The following is a 12,802-nucleotide window of genomic DNA, read 5'->3' on the forward strand; positions in this document are numbered from 1 at the left end:
TAGACGAGATCCATGAAATACTGCAAAGAAGGAAGAGCCGAATCGCACAGTTGTTGAAGATCGGCGGCAGGACCAGACTGCCTCGCGCTGCTCTGCCCCAGCAACTGCGTCCTATCATGCGCAGTGCACAGAATCAGGCGCATGTGATTGGCTTTCATCCACCAATCAGCGTCCGTGCAGTCTCTGAAAGATACGGTGTTCACAAGAGCGTGCGGCTCAAAAGCGCCGATACCACCACTGGCGTCGCAGAGTACGCGGTTGACTCTGCTGGTGTGTTGCTCGAATGATGAACACGATGGGCACAAAACCTCCCAACGTCTCCTCGAAAATGCGAAGAACCGATGTGCGACCAGCGCCACACCATAGACCAATACAAAGCTGGCTCACGTTCCATGTCGGTCAATTATCTCACATGAGTTTATATGGTTGAAGCATCAGCGACGCTTGAGCTTCAAGCCGACGTTGACCTTGACGTGGAGCGGCGACGACTCGGTAGGCTGTTGAACGAAGCCGCTTTTGTCAAGGGGTCGTTTGGCGACGGTCCGCGCGCGGCCAGTGACGACGACCTTGTCTCGTCGGATGTGCTCGACGTCAAGACCACGAGCAAGGACTGGACGACGCACGCGTGCAGCGCGCCGCTGCGCAACCAAGGCCAGTGCGGTTCGTGCTGGGCGTCGGCTACCGTTGTTGCCGCCGAGTCGTGGTTTTCAGCGACAACCAGCGCCGAGAGGTGACGCCACATGAAGCCATTCGCCGTCCTCGAGACCAAGTGCTGCGAAACAGTGTCCATGACCAGTCGAGCACGCGGCGCCGTCGATTGCGTCAGAAGGACGTGTCAGTGCCAATGTCGGAGGCTCCGCCCGAGGTCGACTGATGTCAGACACGCGTGTGAGACGATCAAGAAACCTGCGGCTGCTGGCTTCGGTCGTCGCAATGCCAATGGCGCTTGTTGCCCGTCGTCTTAGCACCCATGGCGCCCGATCAACCTGACGCCGAGGACAAGTGGACCGTCGGCCGCAAATTCGATGATGGCAATCGTTTATAGTGTTCAATATATTATAACAGTATTTCGTAGCAACCCAAATAGTATGGTATGGTGCGGCGGGTTGCGATCGTGACACGCGCTCGTCGACGTGCGGCCAGCGAGGATTTCCTGGTGGCCAAGAGCGTCAGAGTGGTGCATGACGAGCCGTTGTCCGTTGCGCTGCCGACTGCGCTTCAAGTCCACGCATAGCACTGGCCAACGGTACAGCCACGTCGTGTAGCGAGTTCTCTGCGGACTACTAGCAGTCGGCTCCATGCAGCCGTGTGACTGCCGTCGCCGCTCGTGGCTGCAGAAACCTGCACTATCAAAGTACTTGCTTCCAGTCTTCAATAAGAGTGCGTATAAGAACAGGATGTACTAGTAGCAACCCCAAGGACCATCCAAGGACCATCAAGCGCAAGCGTCGGTGGTCGCGGGACGTCGAATGCCATGTTGAAGTTGGGTCTGTTGAGTCGACAGGTGGTCGTCGACTCAACGCCTGTGATTGGTCTTGTCGAGTCAACAGGATGCCGGAGCAAACCCGGAGAAAGATCGCCATCGTGCGGCCTCCCATTCTTCAATATCCTCATGGCCCTCCGCTTTGCCCTGCGGAAGCAGCCGCGCCGCCACGCGCGCCAGCTCAGCTCGTTCGCGGGCGACTACCTCAGCCTCGAGACGCGCGCCAACGGCGTCGCCATCGTGCGCCTCGACGACAAGCAGGCCAAGGTCAACACGCTCAATGCCAACATGACCAAGGAGATTGTCACGATGCTCGACACGGTCGAGAAGGACGCGTCGATCAAGTCGGTCGTGCTCATCTCGGGCAAGCCCGGCTGCTTCATCGCCGGCGCCGACATTGCGCAGCTCCAGGCCTGCACGACCGAGGCCGAGGTCCGCGCGCTCTCGACGGCTGGCCAGGGCTACATGGCCCGCATCGAAAAGTCGTCCAAGCCCTTCATCGCCGCCATTGACGGCTCGTGCATGGGCGGCGGTCTTGAGGTCGCGCTTGCGTGCCACTACCGCATTGCGTCGTCGTCCAAGAAGACGTCGCTTGCGCTCCCGGAAGTCATGCTTGGCCTGCTCCCGGGCGCCGGCGGTACCCAGCGCCTCCCCAAGCTCGTCGGTCTCCAGGCCGCGCTCGACATGATGCTCACGGGCAAGAACATCAAGCCGGAGAAGGCCAAGAAGATGGGCCTCGTGGACCAGGTCGCGGACCCGTACGCACTCGAGAACGCTGCGATCGCGATGGCCGAGAGCCTCGGCTCGGGCAAGTCGAAGAAGTCGAAGAAGACCAAGGCCTTTGTCAACCGCGTCCTCGAAGACACGCCGTTGCGCGCGATCGTCTTCCAGAAGGCGGGCGAGATGGTCGCCAAGAAGACGGGCGGCCACTACCCGGCGCCCAAGCTCATCTTGGAAGCGGTCCAGGCCGGCTACGAGTCGAGCGCCCGCGGCTACGAGGTCGAGGCTGCCAACTTTGCCAAGCTCGGCATGACGACGGAAGCCAAGTCGCTCATGAGCATCTTCTTTGGCCAGACGCAGCTCAAGAAGAACCGGTACGGCAAGCCGACCGCGCCCGTGCAGACGATGGCGGTCATTGGCGCCGGCCTCATGGGCGCCGGCATCACGCAGGTGTCGGCGTCGAAGAACATCCGCGTGCTCCTCAAGGACCGCGACGCCGCCGCCGCCTCCAAGGGCGAGGACTACGTGCGCAGCAACCTCGACGGCCGCGTCAAGAAGCGCCGCATGACGGTCTTTGAGCGGGACACGGTCATGGCCAACATCGTGCCGCTCCACGACCAGGACGACGTGTGGAAGAAGCACATGAGCCACGCCGACCTCGCGATCGAGGCGGTCTTTGAGGACATGGCGCTCAAGCACAAGGTCATCAAGGACCTCGAGCAGTACCTTCCCGAGCACTGCATCGTGGCCACCAACACGTCGGCGCTCAGCGTCGCCGAGATCGCGTCGGCGTCCAAGCGCCCGGAGAACGTCATTGGCATGCACTACTTCTCGCCCGTGCCGCAGATGCCGCTCCTCGAGATCATCCGCCACCCCAAGACGTCGGACGAAGTCGCCGCGCGCGCCGTCGACGTCGGTCTCCGCCAGGGCAAGACGTGCATCGTGGTCAAGGACGTGCCCGGCTTTTACGTGAACCGCTGCCTCGGCCCGTACATTGCCGAGACGCTCTCGCTGGTGCAGTCGGGCGTCGAGCCCGAGCGCCTCGACAAGATGGTCACCAAGTGGGGTCTCCCCGTCGGTCCCATCACGCTCGCAGACGAAGTCGGCATTGACGTCGCCAAGCACGTCAACGTGACGCTCTCGGCGGCGCTCGGCGTGCGCATGCAGGGCGGCAACCCGGCCATTTTCGACGACATGATCGCGGCCGGCATGCTCGGCAAGAAGTCGGGCAAGGGCTTCTTTATCCAGCCCAAGAGCAAGAAGGAGAAGAAGACGATCAACCCGGAGGCCATTGCGCTCGTCAAGAAGTATGCGCTCACGGACCTCAAGCTCACGGACGAAGAGGCGACCAACCGCCTCGTCTCGCGCTTCGTCAACGAGGCCATTCTCTGCGTGCAGGACGAGATCATTGCGACGCCCACCGAGGGCGACATCGGCGCCGTCTTTGGCATCGGCTTCCCGCCGTTCCTCGGCGGCCCCTTCCGCCTCGTCGACAAGATTGGCTCGCAAAAGTACAACGACATGATGCTGCGCTTCGCCGACAAGTATGGCGAGCAGTTTACGCCCTGCCCGCTCCTCCAGGACATGGCCAAGACCAACAAGAAGTTCCACAACTAAGCAATCATCTAAGAAGAATCACATTTACTAGTCTCTAGCGCTGCGTCTCGCGGCCCGTCCACGACGCCACGGCGTGGAGGAGCGTGGCGTCGGCGGGCGCCAGCGCGTCATGGCTCTTGGCCGCGACGTAGTTGAGGAAGGCGTCGCTGAGGCGCTGGCGCAGGCGCAGCATGAGGGTTGCGACCTCGCGCTCCATCTGGAGAGCGATCCAGCCGTCAATGACGAGGACAACGCCGTCGATGAACAACGCTTCCTCGTCCTCGTCGTCGTCGTTCTTCTTCTTCTTGTCGTCATCGTCGTCGACGTCGGGCAGCTCCTCGATGACGGCCGACGCGCCAACCATGAGCGCCAGCGTGAACGGATGCACCTTGGTCATCACCTGCGCCGTGCGCGCGTGCTCGGTCTGCATCATGTCGTGGAAGACGACCCACTCGCGACTCGTGGGCTTCTACTTGCAAGGTGAGCTCCCTTTCGGTCGAAGGCTTTGTACCTTGGGCGAGAGGACGGACGCACCCGCGCGACGCACCTAATCGCCGTGAGAATAGGATAGCAAGGCAAGCGGACCTTGAACTTGTCCTTGGTCGTGTAGTGGACCGAGCCAACGTCACGGTACATGAGGTTCGGGTACAGACCGGACGCGAGGACGGCCATGGCCATCGGCGGGCTCGGCGGGCCCACGGGCGGCGGGATCGTATACCCGAGGTTCGTGTACTCGACCTCGATCTGCTTGATGACGCCCGACGTGTGGTACAAGACGGGCTGGAGCAAGCCGTTGGAGCGGCAATAGTGAGTGCGGTCGCGGTCGGACGCGAGGAGGAAGCCGTAGATGGCCGCGTAGAGCACCCAGTGGTCGCTCTCGTGGCCATTCGAGAGCGAGGCCTTGACGAGCCGGCGCTGGTTGCGCTGCGCGCCAGACGTCCCGAGCTCCGACTCGAACGGCTCGCGGTAGCTTAGCGCACACGCCGAGTAGAGAATCGGCGCTGCGACGTCGTGGAAGGTGCCCAGCAGCAGCGTCTTGGCAATCGTGGGCGAGAGGCTCATCTGCGAGAGCTCCCACCCGAGGTACGTGAGCGACTCGTCCGAGTTGAGCGCCCCGAGCGCCTGCAGAGACGCGATCGCGCCCTCAACCACGTGGGCGAGCGGCGGGTCGGGCGCGAGGCTAAGGAACTCGCCAATGGACTCGAAGCCGAGCGAGTCGCCCGACTGCCACTGCAGCATCTGGATGGCCAGGACCGAGTCTTCCAGTGCTGTCGTGAGCAGCTCGGGCGTCAAGAAGGCCGGAAGCGACTCGAAGCGCTGTCGCGTGAGCAAGTGAAAGCAGACGCCGGGCGCGACACGGCCGGCGCGGCCCCGGCGCTGCTTGCAGTTGGCGTCGCTCACCCACTCGGTGTGCAGCGCGCTGTAGCCGTTGATGAGCTTGGACTGCTTCGACTTGCACGTGTCGATGACGTAAACCACGTCTTCGATCGTGACGCTCGTCTCGGCAATGTTGGTCGCGAGAATGATCTTCCGCGACCCCTTGGGCGGCCGCGCAAACGCTCTAAGTAACAATACTTGATACTTGGTTGATACTGGGACAAAAGTCGTACCGCTTCTGCTCCTGCGGCGAGAGGCGCGAGTGGAGGATCGCAATCATGCACTTGCGGAAGGCCGGCTGCATGTCGAGGACGTCAGCGATGGCTTGGATGTCGTCCCAGCCAGGCAAGAAGACCAAGATGGCGCCCTCGCCGTACGACACGGACATAAGGTGCCCCAACAGCCGCACCACAAGGTCGACATCGACGCCTACATGACCATGAGACAAGACACCAAAGCGTGACGCACCGCCGTCGATGCCGAGCGCGTCTTGCGAGAGCTGGTACGAAGACACGAGATTGTCGATGACGCTGGGCTTGGCGTGCGCGCGCTTGGCGGCAAGGCGGCGGGCCACTTGGTCGCAGACCGAGCCTTTAAGGACCGCGTCGTCCAATGGCGCTTCCATGTCTTCGTCCGCCGGCGCCGAGAGGAGGAGCGATGCGTCATGCGTCGACGTCGGCGGCGCCCACTGCCCGCCAAAGCACGTGGCCACGTGCATGCCAAAGTCCCCTTCGTCCGTAAAGTCGCACTTGCCGCACATGACGCAGGACGCGTCGAGCGCCTTCTGCTTCTTCTTCGGTCGCTCGTTGGTTGACGCCTTGGACTTGCCGCTCGGCACCGAGCTGTCGAGGAGGAGGAGGACGTCGTCGAGGAAGCAGGCTTGGACGGGGTGCATGCGGCCTTGGATGCTCACGATCGGGCACTGGCCAAAGTAGGCCGAGAACTTGTCGACCTGGATCGTCGCGCTCATGAGGATCACGCGCAGGTCCGGACGCAGCGGCAGGATGAGCTTGAGCACGACAAGCAGAAAGTCCGTGTCCTTGTCGCGCTCGTGGACCTCGTCGACGACAATGTGCGTGAACTGCTTCCCGAGCGGATCGCTCCCGAGCCAGCGCAGGAGCGTACCTACATAGTCCATCAACGACGACCACCACCGAGTGCAAGTGATACCGGTCGTGGCAAAGATGAGCTGCGTCGCAGCGTGCGAGTACTTGGCATCGAGCCGAATGCAGTACCCGACCTCCTTACCGACCTCGAGGCTCCGCTCATCGCTAATGCGCTCGGCAAGCGTGATGGCCGAGATACGCCGCGGCTGCGTCACGACGATGCGCCGTGCCGGGCCAGGCGCGTCCATGAGGAACTGCGGCAGCTGCGTCGACTTGCCGCAGCCCGTGTCGCCGGCGACAACGACCACCTGGTGCTTCTTCACGAGCGCCAGAATCTCGTCGCGGTGCGCATGCGCAGGAAGCGCGCGCTGGGACGTCGTGTACTTGTGCGGCGGCGCCACGGGCGGAAACGCCGACCGGAACGCCGCTCGCGGCTTGCGGAACGGCGGCGGCATGGCCATTTGAGCACCTACATAGCACGATGAGCATGCACGTGGACGTGGAGGTAGAGGTACGATCTGGCGATGGTGCATCGAGCGTCAAGACGTCCTGCATCTCTTGGATCGTGTCCATCGAGACGCTCAGAGGCGCCGGCGCGATGCGCAGCGAGACCGTCTCCATGTTGACCGTCGTCTTGGCGCGGCTCACGTGGATGAAGCGGTCGTCGCCCTTGCCTTTGCTCTTGGAGAAGAGTCCGTACTTCTTCGCAACTGTGTGGATATACCGGCGCTCCGTGTTGTCGAGCGAGCTCGGAAACACGACGTCTAGTCGCCTGCATGAGGAGGCGCCATACGCAGTAGGTCGACGTACGCGGAATCGACGGGTCGTTCATGAGCTCCTTGAGTTGCGTGGCAATGCCCATGCAAAACTCTTCCGAGAGCGCAATCGGCGGGCCGCGCCTACGCAAGATTGAGCGCATAGATCGCTGGGAGGACGCTACCCGCCACCGCGCCCACGACCGCCACCGCGTCCTTGTCCGGCGCTGCTGTCCGGCGCCGACCCGCGGCCACCGCGTCCACGTCCACGGCCTTGTCCGCGCTCCATCGATTCAATCAAACCGATTTTAAATTTTAAATTCAATCTCGCGTCGATGTTAACCGGTTATCGGTTCACGGTTGCGAACCGGTTCGAACCGCCGCCGATCGAGGACTTGCACGCATCAGCTGCACGCATCGCGCAGTCGCATACCCCAAAGCAAGCACCGAGCGTCCACCAGCGGTGCTCGTAGCGAGCTACCTGGGCGCAGAGGACCAGCGCGTCAAAGACTGTACAAGGAAAGAGACTACGATTTCGGGGATTCGGCCTCGCTGTCGCTGCTCGAGTCATAGCCCACGAGGCTTGGCTGCTTGGCCGTCTTGGCTCTCTTGGCGGGCAGCGCGGCTTTTGGCGCCGCTACGCGCTTGGTCGTCGTCGTCGTCTTCTTCTTTGGGACGATGACGATCGGCGCCGTCGTGGGCAGCACGGGCTTTTCGACGAGGTCCGGTACTTCCTGGAGGCGCGGTTTTGGGCCTTCTTTCCTCTGAAACGCGTAGAACGATCGAACCGCGTCCTTCTCCAGAGCGCGCTCGCGCTCCTCCTTCTCGCGGCCGGCCTGTGCCTGCTCAACAAGGTACAGCCGGTCCGACGGGTCCAAGAAGCCCCGCCCATCGTACGGCGCGCCATCTGTCATCATGGCGCCGCTGTCCATGGCGGCGACCTGGTCCATGAGCTGGCGCCCGGCCTCCGTCGTCACGTCGGGCACAGAGCCCTGCATGACATGGTACTCGGTCCGTGGAGCGTTCATCGTCGCTTTCACTGCCCGTATCCGGACAACCGGGGAGTTCCGGATAAAATGAGGTACGGTTTAGCGTAAATCCTGCGAATCCTCCAGATTGGTCCTCGGAATTCTCGGTGCAAATCCCTCACCATTTTCTCACCGCTTGCGTGAGAAGCCTTGCTAGGACAGTACTCACTCGAGATTGGTATCAATCATCTAGGGCATACAATAGATGCCAGAGCGCTTCTTGCGCTTGATCTTCCTTATTCTTGTCGAGGACCATTTTCCGGATAACTGCCGCTTATTCGTGATGGCCGCCGTTTATTCCTGATGCGGTGGGTGCAATTCCTGATCATCGAATTCACCTTCACACATTGGCCAAAATGCAAGCCACAAGCCAATCAAACGCGTTAAAATCCTGCTGGCTGCCAATCGCAGTATCCGCTCGATTTAGCTGTCTCAGATCCGAAGAGAGACGACGGGTCATGTTGAGAGTTGCCGTAGCATGAACCATGTGCTTGGGTCCCGGGATCTGCTCCTCGTCATAGCGTCCTACCAGCGAGGCTTCGACCACGAGACGCTCGTGCTGCGCCGGCTCCTCCGCGACGTCCGGCTGCACGACCTCATCCAGCTCCAGCAGAAGAACGCGCCGCAGTACCGCAGTGCGTGCGCCGCTGCCTTTGGCCCGTTCCACGACCGGCTCCGGCCGCGCAGCTTCGTGTACGACTGGGGCCGCCTCCAACTACGCTACCACATCCAGTACTATGGCCTCGTGTACGGCCACCTCAGCATCGTGCAGTCCATGACGCCGTTCGACTGCAAGGTGCTGGCCTACACGCAATGGATCGTCGCCGCCTTCTTTGGCCACGTGCATGTACTCGCCTTCCTCTACGAGCACGACCGCGCGTGCTACGACACGCGTGCGATGCGCGTCGCATCCTCGAACGGCCACCTGGACGTCGTCCGCTTCCTGCACGAGCGCGGGTTCCCGACCGACCGTCTCATGCACCTCGCGTGCGTCGGCGGGCACCTCGCGCTCGCCCAGTACGCCCGCGACATGAAGCTCGACTACGGCGTCGGCACGGCGACCATTAACTTCACCGCCAGTAACGGCCACGTCGAGACGCTCCGCTTCCTCCACGAACATGGCTACGAAGGCTTCTCGTCGTGCGCGATGGACGCCGCCGCACGCCATGGCCACGTCGCGGTAGTGCGGTTCCTGCACGAGGCGCGGCCCGAGGGCTGCTCTGAGAAGGCGCTCCTGGACGCAGCCCAGCACGGCCACGTGCAAGTGGTGCGCTTCCTCGAGGCGCATTATACCGCGCTGGACGTCGCCGGCGCGGCGCGGGTCGCGGCGTACATGGGGCATATGGAGGTCGTCGAGGTGCTTTTGAAGCGACGCCGCCGGGAGATCGAGCTCGGCGACGTTGAAAAGGCCGCGCGGCAAGGCAAGATCGCGGCCTTCTCGGACCAGCGGAAGCGCGCGTGCCAGATGATCATCGAGTACGCCGGCGGCGGCCACCGCGCCAAGAAGCGCAGCGAGAGCGCGGATTCGTGTCGTATTCAGTAGCGTATTATGAGCAACATGACGTGTAGTTGTTGGACGTGCCGCCTGTCTAACGCGTCGTGCGTTGAGCCGTTGCCGGTTCGAAGGTCAAGATGGGCGATCTGCCGCAGAGTCATTTGCCGATTCCATGGCTTCCGAGGTAGGACCTCTACCGATGCACTCCTTGCCGTACGAAGTCGCATCTAGAGTATGCCGCCTTGTATCGTGGGACTGCTCCAGAGCCTGCAACCGTCGTCCGACTGGACGATCCGCGTGCAGGTAAATGGTGCTCGTAGCGCTTAGACGACAACCGTGGACTAGGCGCTGCGAACGATCGCCGAGTGGGCGACGTGGGAGCGTAGTCAGAGCTCCCACTGCTTTCTCAACGGCGTGCACGAGCTTCGAGACGCGATTGCCAACCACGTGTGCGACTTGCGCTCGGCGGTCGTCAAGGAGGCCTGCGCGACCATCGCAGTGCTCGCATCGACGATGAAAGAGGCCGCGTTCCAGGCCCACATCGACGTCTTTCTTTCGAGTCTTCTCAAGGCCGTCGTCGCCTCCATCGAGGTACGGCCTTCCTCGACGAACCTCGAAACAAAATGGCGTAGGTGGTGGCGCAGGCAGCCGACGACTGCATCCGGACCATGCTCCAGAACACACGCACGGGCCACTACTCGGTCTTGCCCAAGTACGCTGCTCTTCCCATGGAAGGCTACCGCTAATGCAAGGTGTGCAGGCTGACCGAGGCGGCGGCGTCCAAGAGCCCGACCTTGCGCCGCGTTTGCATCGAGTACTTTGACGTGATCACGGTGGCGTGGAATGCCAAGTTTTTGCTACGGTACCCTACCCTCAACAATCGTTGACCGTCTTAACCTCCACGTAGACACAATGTGCCCGACTGCATGGCCAAACACCTCTTGCTCGGTCTCTGCGACGCCAACAGCGCAGTCCGCGCCTCCAGTCGCAAGACGTTCTGGACATTCCAAGCACGGTTTCCGGTATGATCCGCCCTCTGCGCTCAGAAGTGACGCGGTGGCGTTTAGGGAAAGGCCAAGCTGGTCTGGGAGAAGCTTGAATACACAACGAAAAGCGCGCTCCTCCAAGGCGGGTCCGTGGCCGCCTTTGACGACAAGAGCATTCACTCTCCCCACGAAAGCGACGTGAGCAGTCAGACCAGCTACGGATTGAGCGCGGTCTTTGCCCGTTTGTATCAACCGCACTACTTCCAAGACCGCGCGCTGCGGCTCGCCAAGCTCAAAGAGGAGCAGGACCTGCGGCTGTGTACCTTTACCCCCGCGAAGAGGCGTCTCCAGCGCACCAAGAGCAGCAAGGGAAAAGCTCTCAGCGTCACACTGCCGTCGCCGCCGCCGTACGCAGAGATAGTGTCCAAGCGCCACGCCTCGACGGTCGCCTGCAGCTAATTCAGATGTGTGATTCCATGACGTGGCAATGTCTGTCCCTTGGAACCAGGGAGCCCGTCTGCGATTGGGCAATTTAGTAACCAATCACCATTACGCAGCTGTGGGTTTTGGCAAATCACATTAGAGGCGAAGATGACACGTGCTGCCAAGACCGCTCGCGTGACGCCCGACGGGCTACTGCAGCCCGGCCTCATCGAGGCGATTGCGCGCTTCGTGCCGTCGGCCGACGACTTTATCGACTTTGTTGAAGCCTTTCCTGAGGAGCTCTGGACGCCGGCGCTGGCCGCGTTCATGGCTCTCTGCGACTTCCGGCACCCCGACCTCCAGGTCCATTGGCCGTGGATCGAGGTCAACGACACGGAGCTGCCGCCGGAGCTGCTGGACCTGCTGCGCAACGTTGCGCCGCTGCGCCTACCTCTTCACATGAGCGGTACCGTGCGTCGTCTCCAGGGACTACCCGCTCTCATAGCAGCCGCCAGTCCACTCATCACAACCCTCGTGGTCGAGTTCGAGGCCGAGATGATGAGCGCCGGTGACGGTCAAGCGATCGCCGATCTAATCTTGCACTGCCCATTGCTGCATACGCTCGACGTCACGGTCATGTCGGACGTTCAGAACGACAACGAGGTCTCCGAACTCCCGGCGCTACTGCATGCGATCCCACACCCGGCTGTGCGCCAGCTGATCCTGCACTTGCATCAAGCGCGTGCTGTGCCTCAGGTCGGGTGCCTAGTCGCGCAGTGGCTGCGTACAGTGCCGGGCGACGAGCTCGTCTTTTCTCGAGCGCCAGGATTGGACCCGGAGGACGTGCCGACGCTCTGCGACGCATTCCAAGCCAACTCGACGCTCACCAAGATCTCAGTGCACGACGTGCCGGGCCTTGACGGCTTTCACGGCCGCCGACTGCCGCGCACGTTGCGCAGCTTTTCGTGGAACGTTTTTGTGAGTCGGCTCGACGACCCGCCCGCCCCGACGGACGCCATTCTGGACGACCTCGCACATGCTCTCGAGCACACCAAGCTCGAGAAGCTCGGCTGCAACGACATTGGGAAACTTCGCTGGCGTCTGCCCGCGTGGACGCTGGTCGATCACGTGCAGTCGATCGACTGCTTCATCCGCAACGAAGCCCACATGGCGGAGCTCTGCGTCGTCCTCCCAACGCTCCCGGCGCTCACCTCCATCTCGATGCGGCTGGCTATGTTCAGCACACCGATGCTCATTCTTCTTATCCGGACTTTGACGCGCTGCCACGTCACGAAGCTGGACATCTCGTGTGCTTCGTTTGGCCGCGAAGCCCTCAAGGTCTTGCTGGCTGCTGTGCCCGATCTCCCCACGCTGCAGTCGGTCCACGCGGCTTCGAATCTCTGGACCAACCTCGATTTGTTTCACCTCTGCCGAGAGCTCGTAGCTGCGGGACGCCACCTTGAGGAGCTCGCGCTCGCTGAATACATCACGTACGGCGCTGCCGAGAACACCACCAACTACGATGCCGTACTTCGGATGGTCTCGCTCGTCGAGAACCCGCCATTTGTCGTTCGCAACCTGCCCAGTCATATTGAAGATGACGTTGCTGAGGCGCTCTCGCCATCGGAAGACTCGTCCGGCCGCTGCAAGCTCTCCTTGCGCCTTGCGTCGTAAAAGCACTCTTCATTCTCCTGTAAGCAATAATGTAACATGCAAAGACTTTGGTGCACTCGATTGTCACTTCTACAAGGTCTACCGCCATCGCTGAACGCTCCGAACCGCTCCATCCGATGGCAATTCGTCAAAACGTTCGTGCCGGGGGTGCATAAATTT

At 61.8% G+C, this 12,802-nt stretch overlaps 6 protein-coding genes across 6 annotated transcripts; 5 read left to right on the forward strand and 1 right to left on the reverse strand.

The window, feature by feature from the left end:
* The first annotated feature begins 295 nt into the window (after positions 1 to 295).
* Positions 296 to 1,155, forward strand: SDRG_08674 (hypothetical protein). Its single transcript, XM_008614568.1, has one exon. The coding sequence runs from the start codon at positions 423 to 425 to the stop codon at positions 732 to 734; it is 312 nt and encodes a 103-aa protein (XP_008612790.1). The 5' UTR covers positions 296 to 422; the 3' UTR covers positions 735 to 1,155.
* A 329-nt stretch (positions 1,156 to 1,484) lies between these two features.
* SDRG_08675 (hypothetical protein) lies at positions 1,485 to 3,857 on the forward strand. Its single transcript, XM_008614569.1, has one exon. It carries the CDS (start codon positions 1,613 to 1,615, stop codon positions 3,818 to 3,820), a length of 2,208 nt encoding a protein of 735 aa, XP_008612791.1. The 5' UTR covers positions 1,485 to 1,612; the 3' UTR covers positions 3,821 to 3,857.
* On the reverse strand, positions 3,855 to 8,090 carry SDRG_08676 (hypothetical protein; the record flags this gene model as incomplete). Its single annotated transcript, XM_008614570.1, has 9 exons — positions 7,223 to 8,090; positions 7,093 to 7,181; positions 6,798 to 7,046; positions 6,347 to 6,751; positions 5,645 to 6,301; positions 5,410 to 5,605; positions 4,385 to 5,360; positions 4,311 to 4,346; positions 3,855 to 4,268 (listed from the first exon to the last, which is right to left on the reverse strand). The coding sequence occupies exons 1-9, from the start codon at positions 7,324 to 7,326 to the stop codon at positions 3,855 to 3,857; spliced, it is 3,126 nt and encodes a 1,041-aa protein (XP_008612792.1). The 5' UTR covers positions 7,327 to 8,090.
* Positions 8,091 to 8,543: 453 nt separating this feature from the next.
* On the forward strand, positions 8,544 to 9,608 carry SDRG_08677 (hypothetical protein; the record flags this gene model as incomplete). Its single annotated transcript, XM_008614571.1, has 1 exon — positions 8,544 to 9,608. One exon carries the CDS (start codon positions 8,544 to 8,546, stop codon positions 9,606 to 9,608), a length of 1,065 nt encoding a protein of 354 aa, XP_008612793.1.
* Positions 9,609 to 9,732: 124 nt separating this feature from the next.
* Positions 9,733 to 11,005, forward strand: SDRG_08678 (hypothetical protein; the record flags this gene model as incomplete). The annotated part of the gene is made up of 7 exons (XM_008614572.1): positions 9,733 to 9,744; positions 9,792 to 9,863; positions 9,906 to 10,151; positions 10,193 to 10,272; positions 10,321 to 10,422; positions 10,468 to 10,582; positions 10,628 to 11,005. The coding sequence occupies 7 exons, from the start codon at positions 9,733 to 9,735 to the stop codon at positions 11,003 to 11,005; spliced, it is 1,005 nt and encodes a 334-aa protein (XP_008612794.1).
* A 132-nt stretch (positions 11,006 to 11,137) lies between these two features.
* SDRG_08679 (hypothetical protein) lies at positions 11,138 to 12,703 on the forward strand (the record flags this gene model as incomplete). Its single annotated transcript, XM_008614573.1, has 1 exon — positions 11,138 to 12,703. The coding sequence occupies one exon, from the start codon at positions 11,138 to 11,140 to the stop codon at positions 12,641 to 12,643; it is 1,506 nt and encodes a 501-aa protein (XP_008612795.1). The 3' UTR covers positions 12,644 to 12,703.
* Between the last annotated feature and the right edge of the window lie 99 nt (positions 12,704 to 12,802).

This window comes from Saprolegnia diclina, assembly GCF_000281045.1.
Source record: "Saprolegnia diclina VS20 unplaced genomic scaffold supercont1.26, whole genome shotgun sequence".
In the NCBI taxonomy this organism is placed as follows: domain Eukaryota; phylum Oomycota; class Saprolegniomycetes; order Saprolegniales; family Saprolegniaceae; genus Saprolegnia; species Saprolegnia diclina.

What these genes read in the sequence shown, in the direction of transcription:
- SDRG_08675 (XM_008614569.1), top strand. Translation starts at nt 1,613, where the DNA reads ATGGCCCTCCGCTTTGCCCTGCGGAAGCAGCCGCGCCGCCACGCGCGC.
- SDRG_08674 (XM_008614568.1), top strand. Translation starts at nt 423, where the DNA reads ATGGTTGAAGCATCAGCGACGCTTGAGCTTCAAGCCGACGTTGACCTT.